Source organism: Falco rusticolus, chromosome 5, assembly GCF_015220075.1.
Source record: "Falco rusticolus isolate bFalRus1 chromosome 5, bFalRus1.pri, whole genome shotgun sequence".
In the NCBI taxonomy this organism is placed as follows: Eukaryota; Metazoa; Chordata; class Aves; order Falconiformes; family Falconidae; genus Falco; species Falco rusticolus.
The window spans coordinates 68,467,596-68,481,965 of record NC_051191.1 but is presented as its reverse complement, the minus strand read 5'-3'; the positions used below and the strand labels follow the sequence as shown (position 1 = coordinate 68,481,965).

The window sequence follows — 14,370 nt, the reverse complement described above, 5'->3', positions numbered from 1 at the left end:
CATCATAACTTTGGTGCCTTCTTTTTTTTTTCTTTAATGTGATCAATTCATTACAAAATCTAATTTGTTTTAGTAAATTACTTTGGAACTTTTGAAAGGGATGAACAGATGTGTACTATCTTGTCAGTATAAAAGTAGCTCTCCTTTTGGGGCTTTTGTTAGCTGCTTTTCATGTAAGTGGCTCAGCTGGTTAGCAGAAGATACTTGACTTCAATTTGTTTTTTCTTTTTCTGTTTTTTTACAATAATCTGTTCTTGGTTAACTTTATAGCTCAAGCTGGGCCTAAAAGTGACTTAATTTTTCCTCTTTTGTGTGGCAGTAGAAGAATTTGCTTTGTGCCTCTGCTGTTTAGTGATTCAGTTGTGTCTCCACTGTTTAAATGATTCATTTTTAACATGAACATTTTAGTGAAATTACTACTCTACAGATGATACTTAGGTCAGGATTTCCTTTTTATCTAACAGTCTGATAGAGATGGAAGACGGATTAAAGTAATCTGTTTAGATTTAATCCTGGTAAGATTTTCAGTGTTTTCATGCTGGAAGAAAGCTTGTAGTGAAATTTGTATTGTATGTGTATTTAGTTTTTATTAATGGAGAGTGTGCCAGCTTCCTAGCTTGACAGTTAAAGTTTGTAATTGTGTCAGGTTCTTTTGCTGGTCCTGGCATTTTGTGTGTTGTCATACACATTAAAAAAAATGTTTTGCCATTTTGTATTTGTCATTAAGCAAGAAAGATGGCCATTAATACACACTTTTACTACTATTATTTACATTTTTGTTCCTTAAATGTAGGTTATAACAGAATATACTGTGGTGGTATGGATTTATGCAATGGTTACTCCACATGATGAGCAATCAATCTGAAAACATACATTAGTGTACTTTGATACCTGGTATCTCAGATTTCCACCAAATTACTGCCTTCTCACTGGTCCATTGTTCTCCCGTGCATGAAAAAGCTTGGGATACGTTGTCCTGCAAAAAACAGAGTGGCTGTGTCATTATTTCTTAGTGTATTTCTGAAGTGTTCATGTGTTCTGGACAGATGGAAGAAGTGTGGAAGGAAGAAGAGGGGGACTGTCCACTTCTGAATGAATTCACTGCTGAATGGGAGAACTGTAAGCTCAGAAGATGTTGAGTTTTGGTCTTAGCTTGCTTTCAGCGGTGCTTCCTAGTCTAGGTTGAAAGTAACATTTAACTGAGGTGAGAAAGTAAATGTGGGTGAGTCGATTTGAAGCTCAGGTAACATCTACACTAAAGGTCTCTGGATCTGCAATATCCTGACTTAAAGCTTCAGTTAAGATGAGATGTATTGTTGAGTGGTGGTTTGGTATGGTGGGACAGGCAATAATTAGTGTCCTTATTCTGTGACCTGAAATGGCTGTGCATTTGTTTCCCTTATATTTGAAGATATTAGTTGTAGTTCTGTAAAATCTGAAATGGTCTTTTATACTGGTAGTCAGATAGTTTGTGTTTTTCACTGAGTTGAGGTAAGCTAGCTTGCTTCTGTTCTTGATTCCACTCTTTCGACTTCTAATGGCCAGAAGCACTGCAGTATTTCTGTGGGACTTTCAGCTTTCAAATTTATTAGATATTCATGAGTAGTCTACAACATGTTTGATCAATCAGCCAAAAGGTGAAGCTGTTCAACCTCCCTTACCTATCGGTGATGCCACCAGCTGTGGCAGACAAAAAAAAATAATTGAGAAGATGGAGCAGATGGCCCAAGTTTCATCAGTACTGTACTGCACTGGAGATTCTATTACAACAAAGAAGAAACTTGATTAAAACAAATTTGACTTGTCTGGAGGTTTTGGTCTGCTTGCTATATTATTACACTAGGGTAACTTGTAGCATGGGCAACATGTTTTCAAAGGTGTTTTTGTCAGAAGGATGTGTAGTTTTGCATAATAGGTCAGTGTTTTGGAACCTTGTGAATCATACGCACACTTTTCTACAGGTTTGCAGTTTATTATTGGATGCTTATGGGAATGTTTTAGAATATTAATGTCTCTTTTAAATGCATATTTTAATAACTATGTTACAAAACAGATTTTTTGTGCAGTTCAGATCAGCTCTTATGTTACACTTTTTGTAGAACCACTGGCACGTACTGTGTTACTTGGCTTTTTTTAGGTGAATAATAGAAATCATCATCACAGTTTTAAAAAGTTAATCATAAAAAGGCCTGTACATCTTGTAAAAGTTATTTATTGTTTGTCTACAATATGGCTGTTGGTTTATGGGTTTTTTTAAGCCTTTCACCAGTATAATGTATTAGACAGTTGAACCATTTTTGCTATGGAGAAGACAACACATGGCTGAAAAATTGAGGAGGAATGGAGATAAGTATTACACTTGTGCCTTACAAACAGCTGTACATTTTTTTTTCTTTCCAAACATTAACAAAGCCAATTTACACTTCATATGCCATGGTTTTGGTTCTGTGGAATTGAAGAAGTGATTGCTTTTGGATTCTGCTAAGAGAAGGAAATATAACATGATCAGGGTCAGTGTTGTGATTGCTTTTAAACAGGTATTTAATCCAGTTATGTGCCTTTCAAGTAAAATCTAGCCCCTACGGTGTCTGAAGACATGTTAGGAGTTGCCATTTCTTAGGAAGATTAAGGGAAAACTCTTGCCTGCAGTGTGGTAGGACAGGGAAGGGGGAAGAAACACAGGGACTACCTGTTTGCTACTGTGTCATGTAAAACGAATGTGGATGTTACACAAGGTTGTGGTGACAGAGAGGGAAAGATCCATGTTAAGCCTTTAAGTGCTTCTCCCTTCCTCTTCTCATAGCAGATTTGTGCTTGAGGTTAAAACTAGGATAGTTACCCTGACAAATGTAGACAGATTGTGTTAAGGCTGTAGATTTATTCCCAGGCTGTCTTACCTGGGCTATATAACATGGTTGTGAGTGGAAAAAGCTCCCTGTTTATGATGATTGTGGAACCTACACTAACTACAGTTCCAGTACAGCTGTTGCCATCGTGATGGTTTCATTAGTGCTGTATATGTCTGAGAATCTTGAACTACTAGTAAATTTAAATCTGTTGTTGCTGGGCAAAGCTCCAGGTGCTTACTTTAGTGGAGGTCTGAACCTAGATACCCTGTGGTTGGCTATGGATAGTTACTTCTTTGGCAGTGAAAATAACGGGGAACGTTATAGGAAATCTGCAGGGAGGCAGAGGTGCATTCATACTACTCTGACAACTTTGATGATATTTAAGATAGACCTGAATGTTGTTGAAAACTAAACAGATCTTGCTTGCTTACATAATGCATGTCACACTACCCATAGTATGCTAGCCACTGGAGTCTAATGAATATGACATAACAACTGAAAAATATGACAGAGGACAAGTTTTAAAGAGAAAACCCTCTAGTTTAGTATTCTAAAGAAAAGAATCAAATACCTCTGCCTTTACTGAAGGTTCAAGAGCTTGTAATTTACATCCTTAGAAATATGGTTTTGATCTTTTTTATTTTGGCGGATCTGAGGTGTCATTCCTATGTTTATAGATAGGGAAAACATAAGAATAAATAAATTTTAAAATTCCTTTACAGGTCACTTTAATATCTACCAGGTAGAATTGCTGTTTGAGAAGATGCTCATAGTTTGTGTTTGATGTGCATTTACAGTGTCCATATATGGGATTTGGTTTTATGATAAGGAAGAATGCCAAAGAATTGCAGAGCTCATGAAAAAGTAAGTGATGGGTAAACGAGACTTTTTGTGCTTTTTTTATGTATGTATTTCTGTACATACATGCACATTACATTACTAGGATGGTCATACCTTTCTACTTTAAACCTGTATTTATAGAGTTTGCTGCAAGTAAAGTTGTCACACCTGCACTTCGTATAATCAGAAGTCACTGTATTGCAATATACTTTTACATAATATGCTGTGCAGCTGTCCAGCTACATCAGTGTGTAACAGTTCATTTTATTTATTTCCTGATGACTCAGAGATCTGTTTTGAAGAATTGTATTCTTTGGGGGTTTAGTATATTTTTCAGTTTAGGGAGGTTTTCTTTTGTAATGTTGCTGTTAACCTTTTTTTCCTTATGTCAATGTAAGTGTGAGCTATCATGAAGGCATACTGTAATAACACAGTTTCTGTGGTTTATATCCTGTTTCTACATCATGGCTGAATTCCTGTTCCTCATTTCTTGGCAAAATGTACAAAATTCACTTTGGTTTTGCAATATAAAGCAAGACTTTAATTAGCTTTGAAATCATTACTTTTACATACATAATATTATTTTAGATTTGCTATACAGTCTTTAATTTTGCAATCAAATCAAAGATTAGAATTTCAAGCAGAACTGTATTTTCAGCTGTATTTTAATCTAACAAGGTCATGGATAGTTTTTTCACTGTCAGTACTTCCTTTTTGTGTCCGGGATGGACAGGGCTCATTCTTCTGCTCTACCCTCTGACTGGCCTAATGATGGGCTTGTTTGCAGTGATTCGTTTCTTATGACTATATTGTGCAGGTTTTCCTGTTTGTTTGGAGGAGGAAGGAGCTGAAGTCTTAAGGGTTTTATCAACATGTGCAATCTGAAGTTTTCAGAGCTATAATGTAGAGGATAGTAAAGGGGCTGGATTGGAACAGGCAGAGATTGGCTATACCAGTTGCCTGTGGTATATAGGGTTGGACATGTCATTGTGTCACAATTCTTTTAAGGGACAGGAGGAAGGATGATGTAGAGCCAGGTCTTTGTCATCCCAAGAAAAGCCATGGGAGGTGGATACAGTCAAGATGACCGCATTAGGTACTAACAGAGCACAATACAAAGGCACTGTCAGACCTGTGAATCTCTCCTTTTCAGGTCATCTGTCCCAGTCTGAACAGCTTCTGTAGCCAGAAGCATGCTGAGGAAGTGACATCAATTTTGATTGCCAAAGTTACAGAATGCCCAAAAGCCCATTTATGTGCCCTGCAGTACAAGCCCAAACAAGGCTTATCCTCGCACAGCTCAGTCCATAGCAAAGTGCTTTAACTCTTCTACTACTATGTTCCAGATAGGATTTGTTATAAAATACTGGATGGGAGGGTAATCATGTTTCCTCAGTATCTCTTTCTAAAGTAATACCTGCTGGTTTTCATTTTGCAGTGACAAAACATTGTGAAACACAGACTGTGACAGTAGTGGGGATTTGTTTAGGCGTTTTCGTTGGTTTTGCTGTATATCCTACAGCTCTACAATGAGTCAGTTGTGACCCAAGAAATAATTGATGGGGATGAATTTACAGAAATAAGCAATGGACCCTGAGAAACGCAGGTTTTTGACAGCTGATTTTAGTTAACTAGCTCAAGTTTCAGTCGGTGGTGATTAGTAATCTCAGACTAGTAATTTACTACAATAAAAACTAGTTTTCAGAGGATTCATGCAATTGTAAACCACGTGTAGTGGTTTATAATAGCAGTGTTTCATATAGATAAAAAATACCCTGTCGTTCAGCCAATTGGCTGCATGTTTTAATTCTCAGCATTCTACAATAATGATAAAACAGCTGGGGCAGGAAATTGGTCATTTGCTAGTAGTTAATGACTGATTTGTGTATGTTTGCCATCCTCCACCACCAGCAGAACTGAATAACACTCTAAATTCCCTGCTCCTTCCCTTCTGGGTATAGAAATTGTGACTGAGTTATGGAAATTTTAGTCTGTGGCCTAGTGTATTCAAGATTGGAGAAAATGAATCTCATGCCTGGTCAAATTTTGTTTTAATATAGATCTTTTCATAGAGATTTTTTTACACATGTTTTAATGTAGATGGGGGAAATGAAAATATTTCGATTTTTATTAATTACTGTAATGTAGTTGTGGTTAAACTTTTTATATCTGTTTTTTGTCTTGTATATTCTCCTCTCACCTCCAACTTTTAGCCTAACTCAGCAGGAACAATTCAAAGCACAGCAGGGAACGGGAACAGGACTGTCCCCAATGATAATGAATTCTGCTAATAACAAAGAAGTGGATATCTTACGGATGCTTACCAAGGCCAAAGATGAGTATACCAAGGTGAGACTTGCTGTCTATAAAAAGAGGACATTTCTTTTTGGTGATACTATGATACCAACTTGCTCACACTTTACATTTTAAAACATAAAAGGTTTCGGTTTAGTTTGTTTTTAAATAGTTTTACTCAAAGTGAAACTGATTTTGGACAGGGTGCTTTCATTCTGTGTAGAAGTGGCTGGTGGAAAAGTTTTGTCAGAATTTGGTTAAGATTCAAAAGAAATTAATGCTGTCAATGAAATCTTCTGAAAGGAGAATATGTATATGGTTGATTATTTATTGAATGCTAGCAGGTAAGAATAAGTATAAATTGGCTTGCATTTTGACCCGTGAAGCTCTTGTGCTTATTGAGTAGCCGCTGGAAGTTGTGTCTTCTGTGTGGGTGAAGTATTCAAACCTGCTAATAGTTTCTGTGGTTGTAGAAGTAACTTCCTTCAGAGAAGACCTTTAGCAGTGAAGTTACTGCTTTTAATTGCGGTTGTTAGCTACTTTCAAACACTAATGGCAGGAAATGAAAAGGTTGAAATGTAGCATGATTTCAGTCCATGTGCTGTTTTGGTCTTCTGAGGCTTCTAAATAAACAAGTAACTAATGGACTAATAACATTCTCTGTTATTGAGCAATCAAAAACATTTTACTTTGGGGAATAAAAATCTAATAATTTTAACTATTCATATATATGCTGCAAATTATTACAGAGCCTGCAGGTTCCTACTGCTGTTCCCTGTATTTTATATGTGTTGTCATGCAATAGCAAAGCTCATAAGTGGTCTGTGTCTAGAAACATATATATCTTAACATAAGCAATTTAAGAAAGAAAAAGTTATTTTTCTGAAATGTGGCTACTAATAAGATCCTCAGAGAGGTAGTAGCAAACTATTTGAATTATGGTGAAATGTAGCACTTTTTGTTGTGGTATAGCTTTTTTTGAATCTTAGGATCTTCATATTTTCTGTAATAGGAATTTAATGTGTTATAGTGGGCAAACACCTTCAAAACCTGGTATCTTTTCTATGTTTTAATACTGAATCAGTATCTAGTCTTGGCGTAAAAGAGTGTGATTTGAGATATTATGAAATATTTAAGCAGTTTGCATCAAATAACCTTAAAAATACTGTAAAAGGGAAAACTGGAGATTAGGCTGTCTTCGGATTCTGTGAGAAGGAGGTAATAGATCTAAAAAAAATTACCTTCCATTTCTACATTAGCACACAGAATAGCACACAGAAAATCAAGACAAATGAGAGGAAATTCTAGATCTGTTGTTTAAATAATAGTTGGGGTTTTTTTAATTTTCCCCCTGCAATTAAGATCTTTTGCAAATTTTCTTCTTACTTAATCTTTAATCTTTCCGCATTTAAGGGTTCACTAAGGAAGTAACATGCAAAATTCCTCTTCATTTGGGAGATGAGTGCTAGGAGTATCTGACCTCTTAAGAACTGTAAAATTTTTTTCTTATTTCATTAGAAGTATAAAATTAAGAAGGGTGTGATAAATAAAGGCAATGACCTTTTTTTTTTTTTTTGTATGTTAATGTCAATGTTTCAGAGCGGTCATGCTTTTTGCCTGCTTTATGATATCTACTTTCTTGCCAGAGTATGTCATACAACTTATAATGCTGATGTCAGCATCTGAAATCAGTTATGAAATATGGTGTTCTCCTTTTGGAATTCTGTGTGGTTTTGGAGAAAAAGGAGTGTTTGCAGTTTAAAGTATTTGGAGCTGTAGGATAAGAACATCAATTTTCAAAGCATCTGAGTAAATTTTGGTCAATTTTTTTAAGTCCTATGATGAGATTTATTTTTTAGAGTGTAACTAACTTGTAAGGGTATATCTTATTCCCTAATTAATTTACACTTTGAGAGGTTACATGTAAAATAAAATACAAAGGCCCACCCCTCCACCTCCTTTTTTTTTTAATGGAGCTTTGAGTTGCTAAAACATTAAAGTATTTTTTGGAAAATGTACTACGTACGCAGTTGCCTTTTCTTGATTTCTGGTAAGAAGAGGTGGTATTAGCTGGCTTCATAATGATAGCTAAGGAGATAAACAGTTGAAGAGCTGCTAGGGTACAGAACAAAGCATGATAAAATGTGTTTCTCTTCAACCATTGTCCATGTCTTATACTAAAGACAAGCTCTGGATTTAGGTCTGTGCTGCACAGTTCTACAACATCTACCCATTTACCACACCATCTTTGATCTATTAAAGTTCAGATTAGGTGGATGTCCTTTGTCTGGTTGATGTGCCCAGAATAACTGAAGCTTCCTTCTTCATTACTAAGGACACACAACCATTTGATAAGAACATCATTTCTGTCAGTAAGCAAGAATGGTCTCTGGACTTCTGTTTCTGTACTTTGACTACTTCTTCACTGTCTTTCAGCAAACTGTTCCAATGGCACTGTCCTGCCCAAACAGGAATATAGTTTCTAAGTTTTCAGGTGCTTTTCATTTAGCTGTGTGAAAGACTTGATAGTAGGATCCAGAAGGCCTAGCTTCCCTGAGGGCATTGTGCCATACTCAGCCTGGATGATGCAGAGTCTACGCTACTGTTCTTAAAAAGTCTGAATTGGTTCTGTGTGTCTCACTTAAGCAGGGCTCTGACTGGAAATCCTTGCTGGTGCTGCTCTTCTTTGAGACAGTTCTTGTCCTCCTTAGTTCCTTTCTTCTGCTGAGCACCTTGTACGCCTTCATGTGATGGTTCATTAATGTCATCTTGTGGCTGCTTTACATAGGCTAGGTAGAAATTCCCAGTTTCCAGGGCTTTTAGCTTTGCACTCGAGCTCTGACAACTTCAAAGTCCTTTTCATCACTTTCAGTATAGACATCTATCTGCAAAGCCCTTCTAAGTTCTATCAGGTCTTGGATGACCCTTCTTTCCTTCTAGCATCTCCTTGAACTTGGCAGGTCTCTGCAGCTCTCATGTTTCAAAGTCAGGTTTTTGCCACAGAACATGAGATTGGGATGTGACATGGTATTTGCTTCAGGAGAACTGCAATACTGAGGTACTGCGCTTGTCCATTTGTTATTTGTGCTTGTCATCGTGTTTCCTTTGACGATGTCGAGTTCAGCTTAAGCTTCGTATTGTACAGGTAGACTGTGAAATCTGACAACACAGAGCAGTTGTTTGCCTCAGATGTCTCTGACTATACCAGACTTGCCTAAAACATCCTCAGTGATGGTCTTGTTCCTTTTGATTGACATTGATCACTTATGTCTATTTTTTTTCCAGTGTTGCTTAGCCTTTCTTTGACTTGATCTTAGAACCTTTTGATTTCTTACTAATCTTTTGTAGGAGCATTGCTTTGAACAAGACACATGACTAAAGGACAGACCTGTGAAGCAAGATGTAGTAATCGTCAAGTGTTTTAGCTGATGACTATTCTTCTGGTTCTATCATTCAAGAGCATGGTGACATTTCTTTCATGTTGCTTGATGCTGTTTCTTGATGATGGCATCTGATATCTTCTTTACCTGTCCACCTGACAATTGCTTAAAATGTCATTCTGGTGCTGCTAACTTACTCATCAGCAAGGCCATGCTACCCATCTGCCAAAATGACCTTATATTCTGAGCTCCAGTAGTTACAGATCCCTTTGAAATCATCACAAGATTTTTTACTCTTCAACATTCTTCTTTGTATTTGATACCAGCCTACTAGCTATGTTATCAAATCATGGGGATGATACCGAGACAGGTCAATGGCATTCTCTAATAGGCCTTTGTGTATGCTGCTGTTCATTTTGCTGAGGAGTTTGGTCTGAAAAACACTCATGTAGTGATAACTCCATTAGACTGTACTGCTTCTCACCTCATTTTTATAAGCTTAGTTCTGTGATCATGCAGAGTATGAGAGTGGCATCTAAGGTACTCATGGTTTCTGATGAGTTCAGCCTATAAAAATACCCTGGGGAAATAATGGTATTATTCAAATTCTGCAGGACTTAACTGTGAAATATGCAAAGAGCATGCTATGCATCATGTTAAAGAAAAAAGTTTAAATATAGGCTTATATGTATTTTGGCCAAAAAAAGCTATGCTGAAAAATAGCAACAAGAAAGAGGTATATTGAAGAAAAGTCAGCATCATTAGAAAGAAAACAGTTCGGGAGAAAAAAGCCATTTAATTTCACTGGTGTGGTTTTGGTATGTGTAGTATCATGTAGGATCTGTCCAATCTAAAAAAGAAAATTATCTTTATTTGTTTTAGTATAGATCAGATAGGGGCTAAAGGAAGCACTTACTTGGACTATGAAAAAAAAAAAAATCTGGTAATTAATTAGGTTAGATGCTTAGCCGTCCTTAAGTGAATGAGGGACAACATAAGTCACCAGTCAGAAACTCAGTGACAAAGTGATTAAGAATAATTCCGTCATTTGCCCTGGTGTATTTAAAGCTTAAAACTGATGAAGTTGCAGAAGGCTCCATACTAGGACATTGTTGAGAATCCATATGAACTGCCTGGAAATTATGAGAAAATAAAGCTTGTAGAAAACAACAAAAAAGTATGTTATTCAAATTCAACATTAAACAATGTGTAAGCTTGGAAGAACCTAAGAAAACAATTTTTTGAGCAGTGCATTGATAAATTTAACTCTGAGTTAATAAATGCAAAGGGAACTTTTCCGTAGTGTAAAAGCTTTAATAGATATTTTAGTGTTGTGGGTTGCCTAGTATTACTTCTTTCTGTTACGATTTTTTATAGCATTCCATTCATAACTATTTTAAATAATAATTGCTTGGCAAAACTGAAACTTCAGTTTCTGTTGAGTGCTTCCATTAATCAGACTTTGAATCACAGAAAAGGGATTTTAAACTAGCTTTAAAAGAAAACTATTGTGCTTACGGTGAATAGTCTGTGGAATTAGTTCTTTATCTGAATTTTAGGACATCTTTAGTCATCAGCGTTGCACTGTGCTGTGAGATGGGTAGCAAGGCTCTGGATGAATGAGATACCACATTTTAGTAAAATTATTTCTTTGATTTTTATTTCTCCCCCTTTGCCCCGAGAGGGCAAAAAGTGTAGCTGAGTTTAAATACAGTTTAAATATATTTACATCTTGAATGCAGCCCACTCAGATTAGCCATGAGGCACTTATATTTAACTGAAATTCAGTTTTGCTGTGAAGCTCTGCATTACTGGCAAAGTCAGTACTTTGTTCTTCATGTTTTTTTCCAGTCTAGTGCTTGAGGAAGTTTCTCACATTATGCAGTAGGGGTATAGCAGGAAAGAAGAGGCAAAGTTCTTCAAACTGAATAGCTAACCACTTTATGGCATGATTGCCTGTGCATACTTTAAAGTTATTTCTAAGAGCAACATTTGAAACAAAAATGGTCATACAATAGAAGAAACCCAGGTACATGAGTGGAACTACACTTGTACTTAGCAGGATCATGTCTTCAGAAATTCATTGCAGGAGTCCTTGACTGTCCGAACACCCACAAGATGTTTTTTCAGCAGAGACTCACAAAATCTTCAAGACCTCTGGAGATAATCTAGTCCAGCCTCCCTGTTTACAGCAGTATCAGCTAAAGTGGGTTGCTCAGGGCCCATGTTAAGTCAGATTTTAAATATCTCCATGGGTGGAGACTCCACAACTCTCTGGGCTACCAGTTCCAGCATTCAAACATCCTTAAAGTTTTTTTCTTAATTTTAAGCAAGATTTTGTATATTCTGTTTTTTGCCTTTTGCCTTGTCTTCACTGGACACCACTGAGAAGAGTCTGGCTCAGTCTTGTTTACTTCTTCCTATCGGGTATTTATACATGTTGATATTATACCCTGAGCCTTCTCTTCTGGAGACTTAAGCCTCTCCTTGCTTGACAGGTGCTTAAATCAGCTTCATAGACTTCCAATGAAATCACTCATGTGTGTTTGCATCTTTCTTGTGCTGGGAAGCTGTCCTGGTTTTGGCTGAGTTAGGGTTAATTTTCTTTTTAGTAGCTGGTACAGTGCTGTGTTTTGGATTTAGTATGAGAACAATGTTGATAACATACTGATGTTTTCAGTTGTTGCTAAGTAATGTTAACATTAAGTCAAGGAGGTTTCAGTTTCTCAGGCCCTGCCAGCAAAAAAACTGGAGGGGCACAAGAAATTGGGAGGGGACACAGCCAGGACAGCTAACCTGAACTAGCCCAAGGGACATTCCATACCATAGAATGTCATGCTCAGTATATAAAGCTGGGGGAAGAAGAAGGAAGGGGGACACATTCAGAGTTACTGCATTTGTCTTCCCAAGTAACCATTACACGTGATGGATCCCTGCTTTCCTGGCAATGGCCAAACAGCTGCCTGCCCATGGGAAGTGGTGAATGAATTCCTCATTTTGCTTTGCTTGTGTGTGTGGGGGGTTTGCTTTACTTATTGAACTACCTTTATCTCAACCCATGAGTTTTCTCACTTTTCTGATTCTTTCCCCCCATCCTGATGCATGGGGAGCGAGTGGCAGCTCTGTGGTGCTTAGTTGCCAGCTGGGGTTAAGCCATGACAGTTGCCCAGAACTGGACCTAGCACTGCAGTGCTCAGTAGAAGTGTCTAACCAGTGGTCTCACCAGTGCTCAGTAGAAGTGAAGGATCACCTCCCTTGATCAGCTGGCAATGCTCTGCCAGGCAATGTAACCCAGGATGCTGTTAGCCTTCTTTTGCCGCAGGGGCATGTTGCTGATTCGTATTCAGCTTCTTGTCCACCCAGGTCTATTTCTGCAAAGCTGTTCTTCAGTTGGTCGGTCAGCAGCAGTTGGTCAGCCTGTACTGCAAGGGGTTATTCTTCCTCAGTTTCCCTTTGCTGAACTTCATGTTCCTGTCAGCTGGTTTCTCCAGCCTGTCAGGGTCTCTGTGGCAGCAGAACCATCTAGTCTATTAACTACACATTCTTGTTTTATATTGTCTGCAAGCCTGCTCTGTCCCATCATTCAGGTCATTAATGAAGATGTTAAACAGTATTGACCTCAATGTCAAGCCCAGGGGTACACCACTAGTGACTGGCTTCCAGCTGGACTTCACGCCAACAATATACTGAGTCCAGCAGATCAGACGGTTTTCTATCCACCTCACTGTCCACTTACCTAGTCTGCATTTCATCGGTTTGTCTTTGACAGTGTTATGGGAGGCAGTGTCAAAAGCTCTGCAAAAGTCAAGGTAAACAATATCCACTGCTTTTCCATCATACACTGAGCCAGTCATCTAACTGTAAAAAGCTACGGGGTTGAGCAAGCAAGGTCTCCCTGTTATAAATTCATGCTGGCTACTCCCAATCACTTTCATATCCTTAATATGTCTAGAAATGGTGTCCATTAGAAAGCCATTTGTTTCATCACTCTCCCAGTTGTCAAGTTGAGGCAAACAGGCCTGAAGTTCCCTCAATCCTCCTTCTTGCCCTTCTTGAAGGTGGTACTGGTGCTGACATTTGTTTTCTTCCAGTCCTTGGGAACCTCCCGCAGTTGCCATTACCTTTAAAAATAGTGGTTTCACAGTGACAGAAGCAACTCTCTCTGCTCTTATGAGTGCATCCAGTCTGGTCCCATGGATTTGTACGTCCACTTTGCTTATATGCTACCTAACCTGATCCTCCCCTACCAAGGGTAAGTCTTCATCACTCCAGACTGTCCCACCGGCCTCAAGGGCCTGGGATTCATGAGGACCAGTGTTGCAAAGAAGGCACTGAGTACCTCCTAGAGTCCCTTGAATCCCTTGGAGAATTCAAGTTGTGTTTTACTGATCAGCCCTGGAACCAATGTGTCTTTGTTCACTGTTGTGGTGGGTGCCAGAAATTGATTAAATGATCAGTTTTGTATATTTGAGAGTGGGGGTTATTTTCTCACCTAACACATTTTCATCCTAAGGAGTTTATCTCAGAAGGTTCTGGAAAGGACACAGACATTGTCATAATTGCACAGCAGTTGGCTCTTGCTGTGTGTCCATATGGCAGTCTGTTCGGTCCAGAGTTCTGTCCCCCGTATTGCACGAGACTGGGCTCTTTGGAGGAAAGAATGAGAAACCAAAACCGATCATTCCCTACCCAGCCATTAGTCCTGCAGTATAAAACATAGAGCCCATCAAATTCAGGTAATTAACTATGAATATTCTTGTTAGATAGGATTAACTTTTTGTTAGATAATTCTTTAAAAATTCTTCCCAGTTTCTTGGTTTCAATTGTATCGAGCAACAATGACTTCCAATATACTGTTTCCTTTGTATTCCTTGTATACCCAAGACTTTTTTAGTTTCATTAACTGTATTCTTGGGTTTTGTACAATGTAAATAAGACCATCTTATTCACATTTTCGTATTCCATTCATTATTTCTCTTTTGTGCTGCATTTTCTGTGTTTTTTCT

The 14,370-nt window shown here is 37.9% G+C and overlaps 1 protein-coding gene across 1 annotated transcript in view; it reads left to right on the top strand.

Annotated features, from left to right (window-relative positions):
• Nucleotides 1-14,370, top strand: part of DCP1B (decapping mRNA 1B) — a 47,017-nt gene that overhangs the window by 20,804 nt on the left and 11,843 nt on the right. Inside the window, exons 4-5 of the mRNA XM_037387943.1 lie at nt 3,647-3,713; nt 5,903-6,038. Of these exons, the coding sequence (XP_037243840.1) occupies nt 3,647-3,713; nt 5,903-6,038 (203 nt within the window). The remainder of the gene's footprint in view (nt 1-3,646; nt 3,714-5,902; nt 6,039-14,370) is intronic.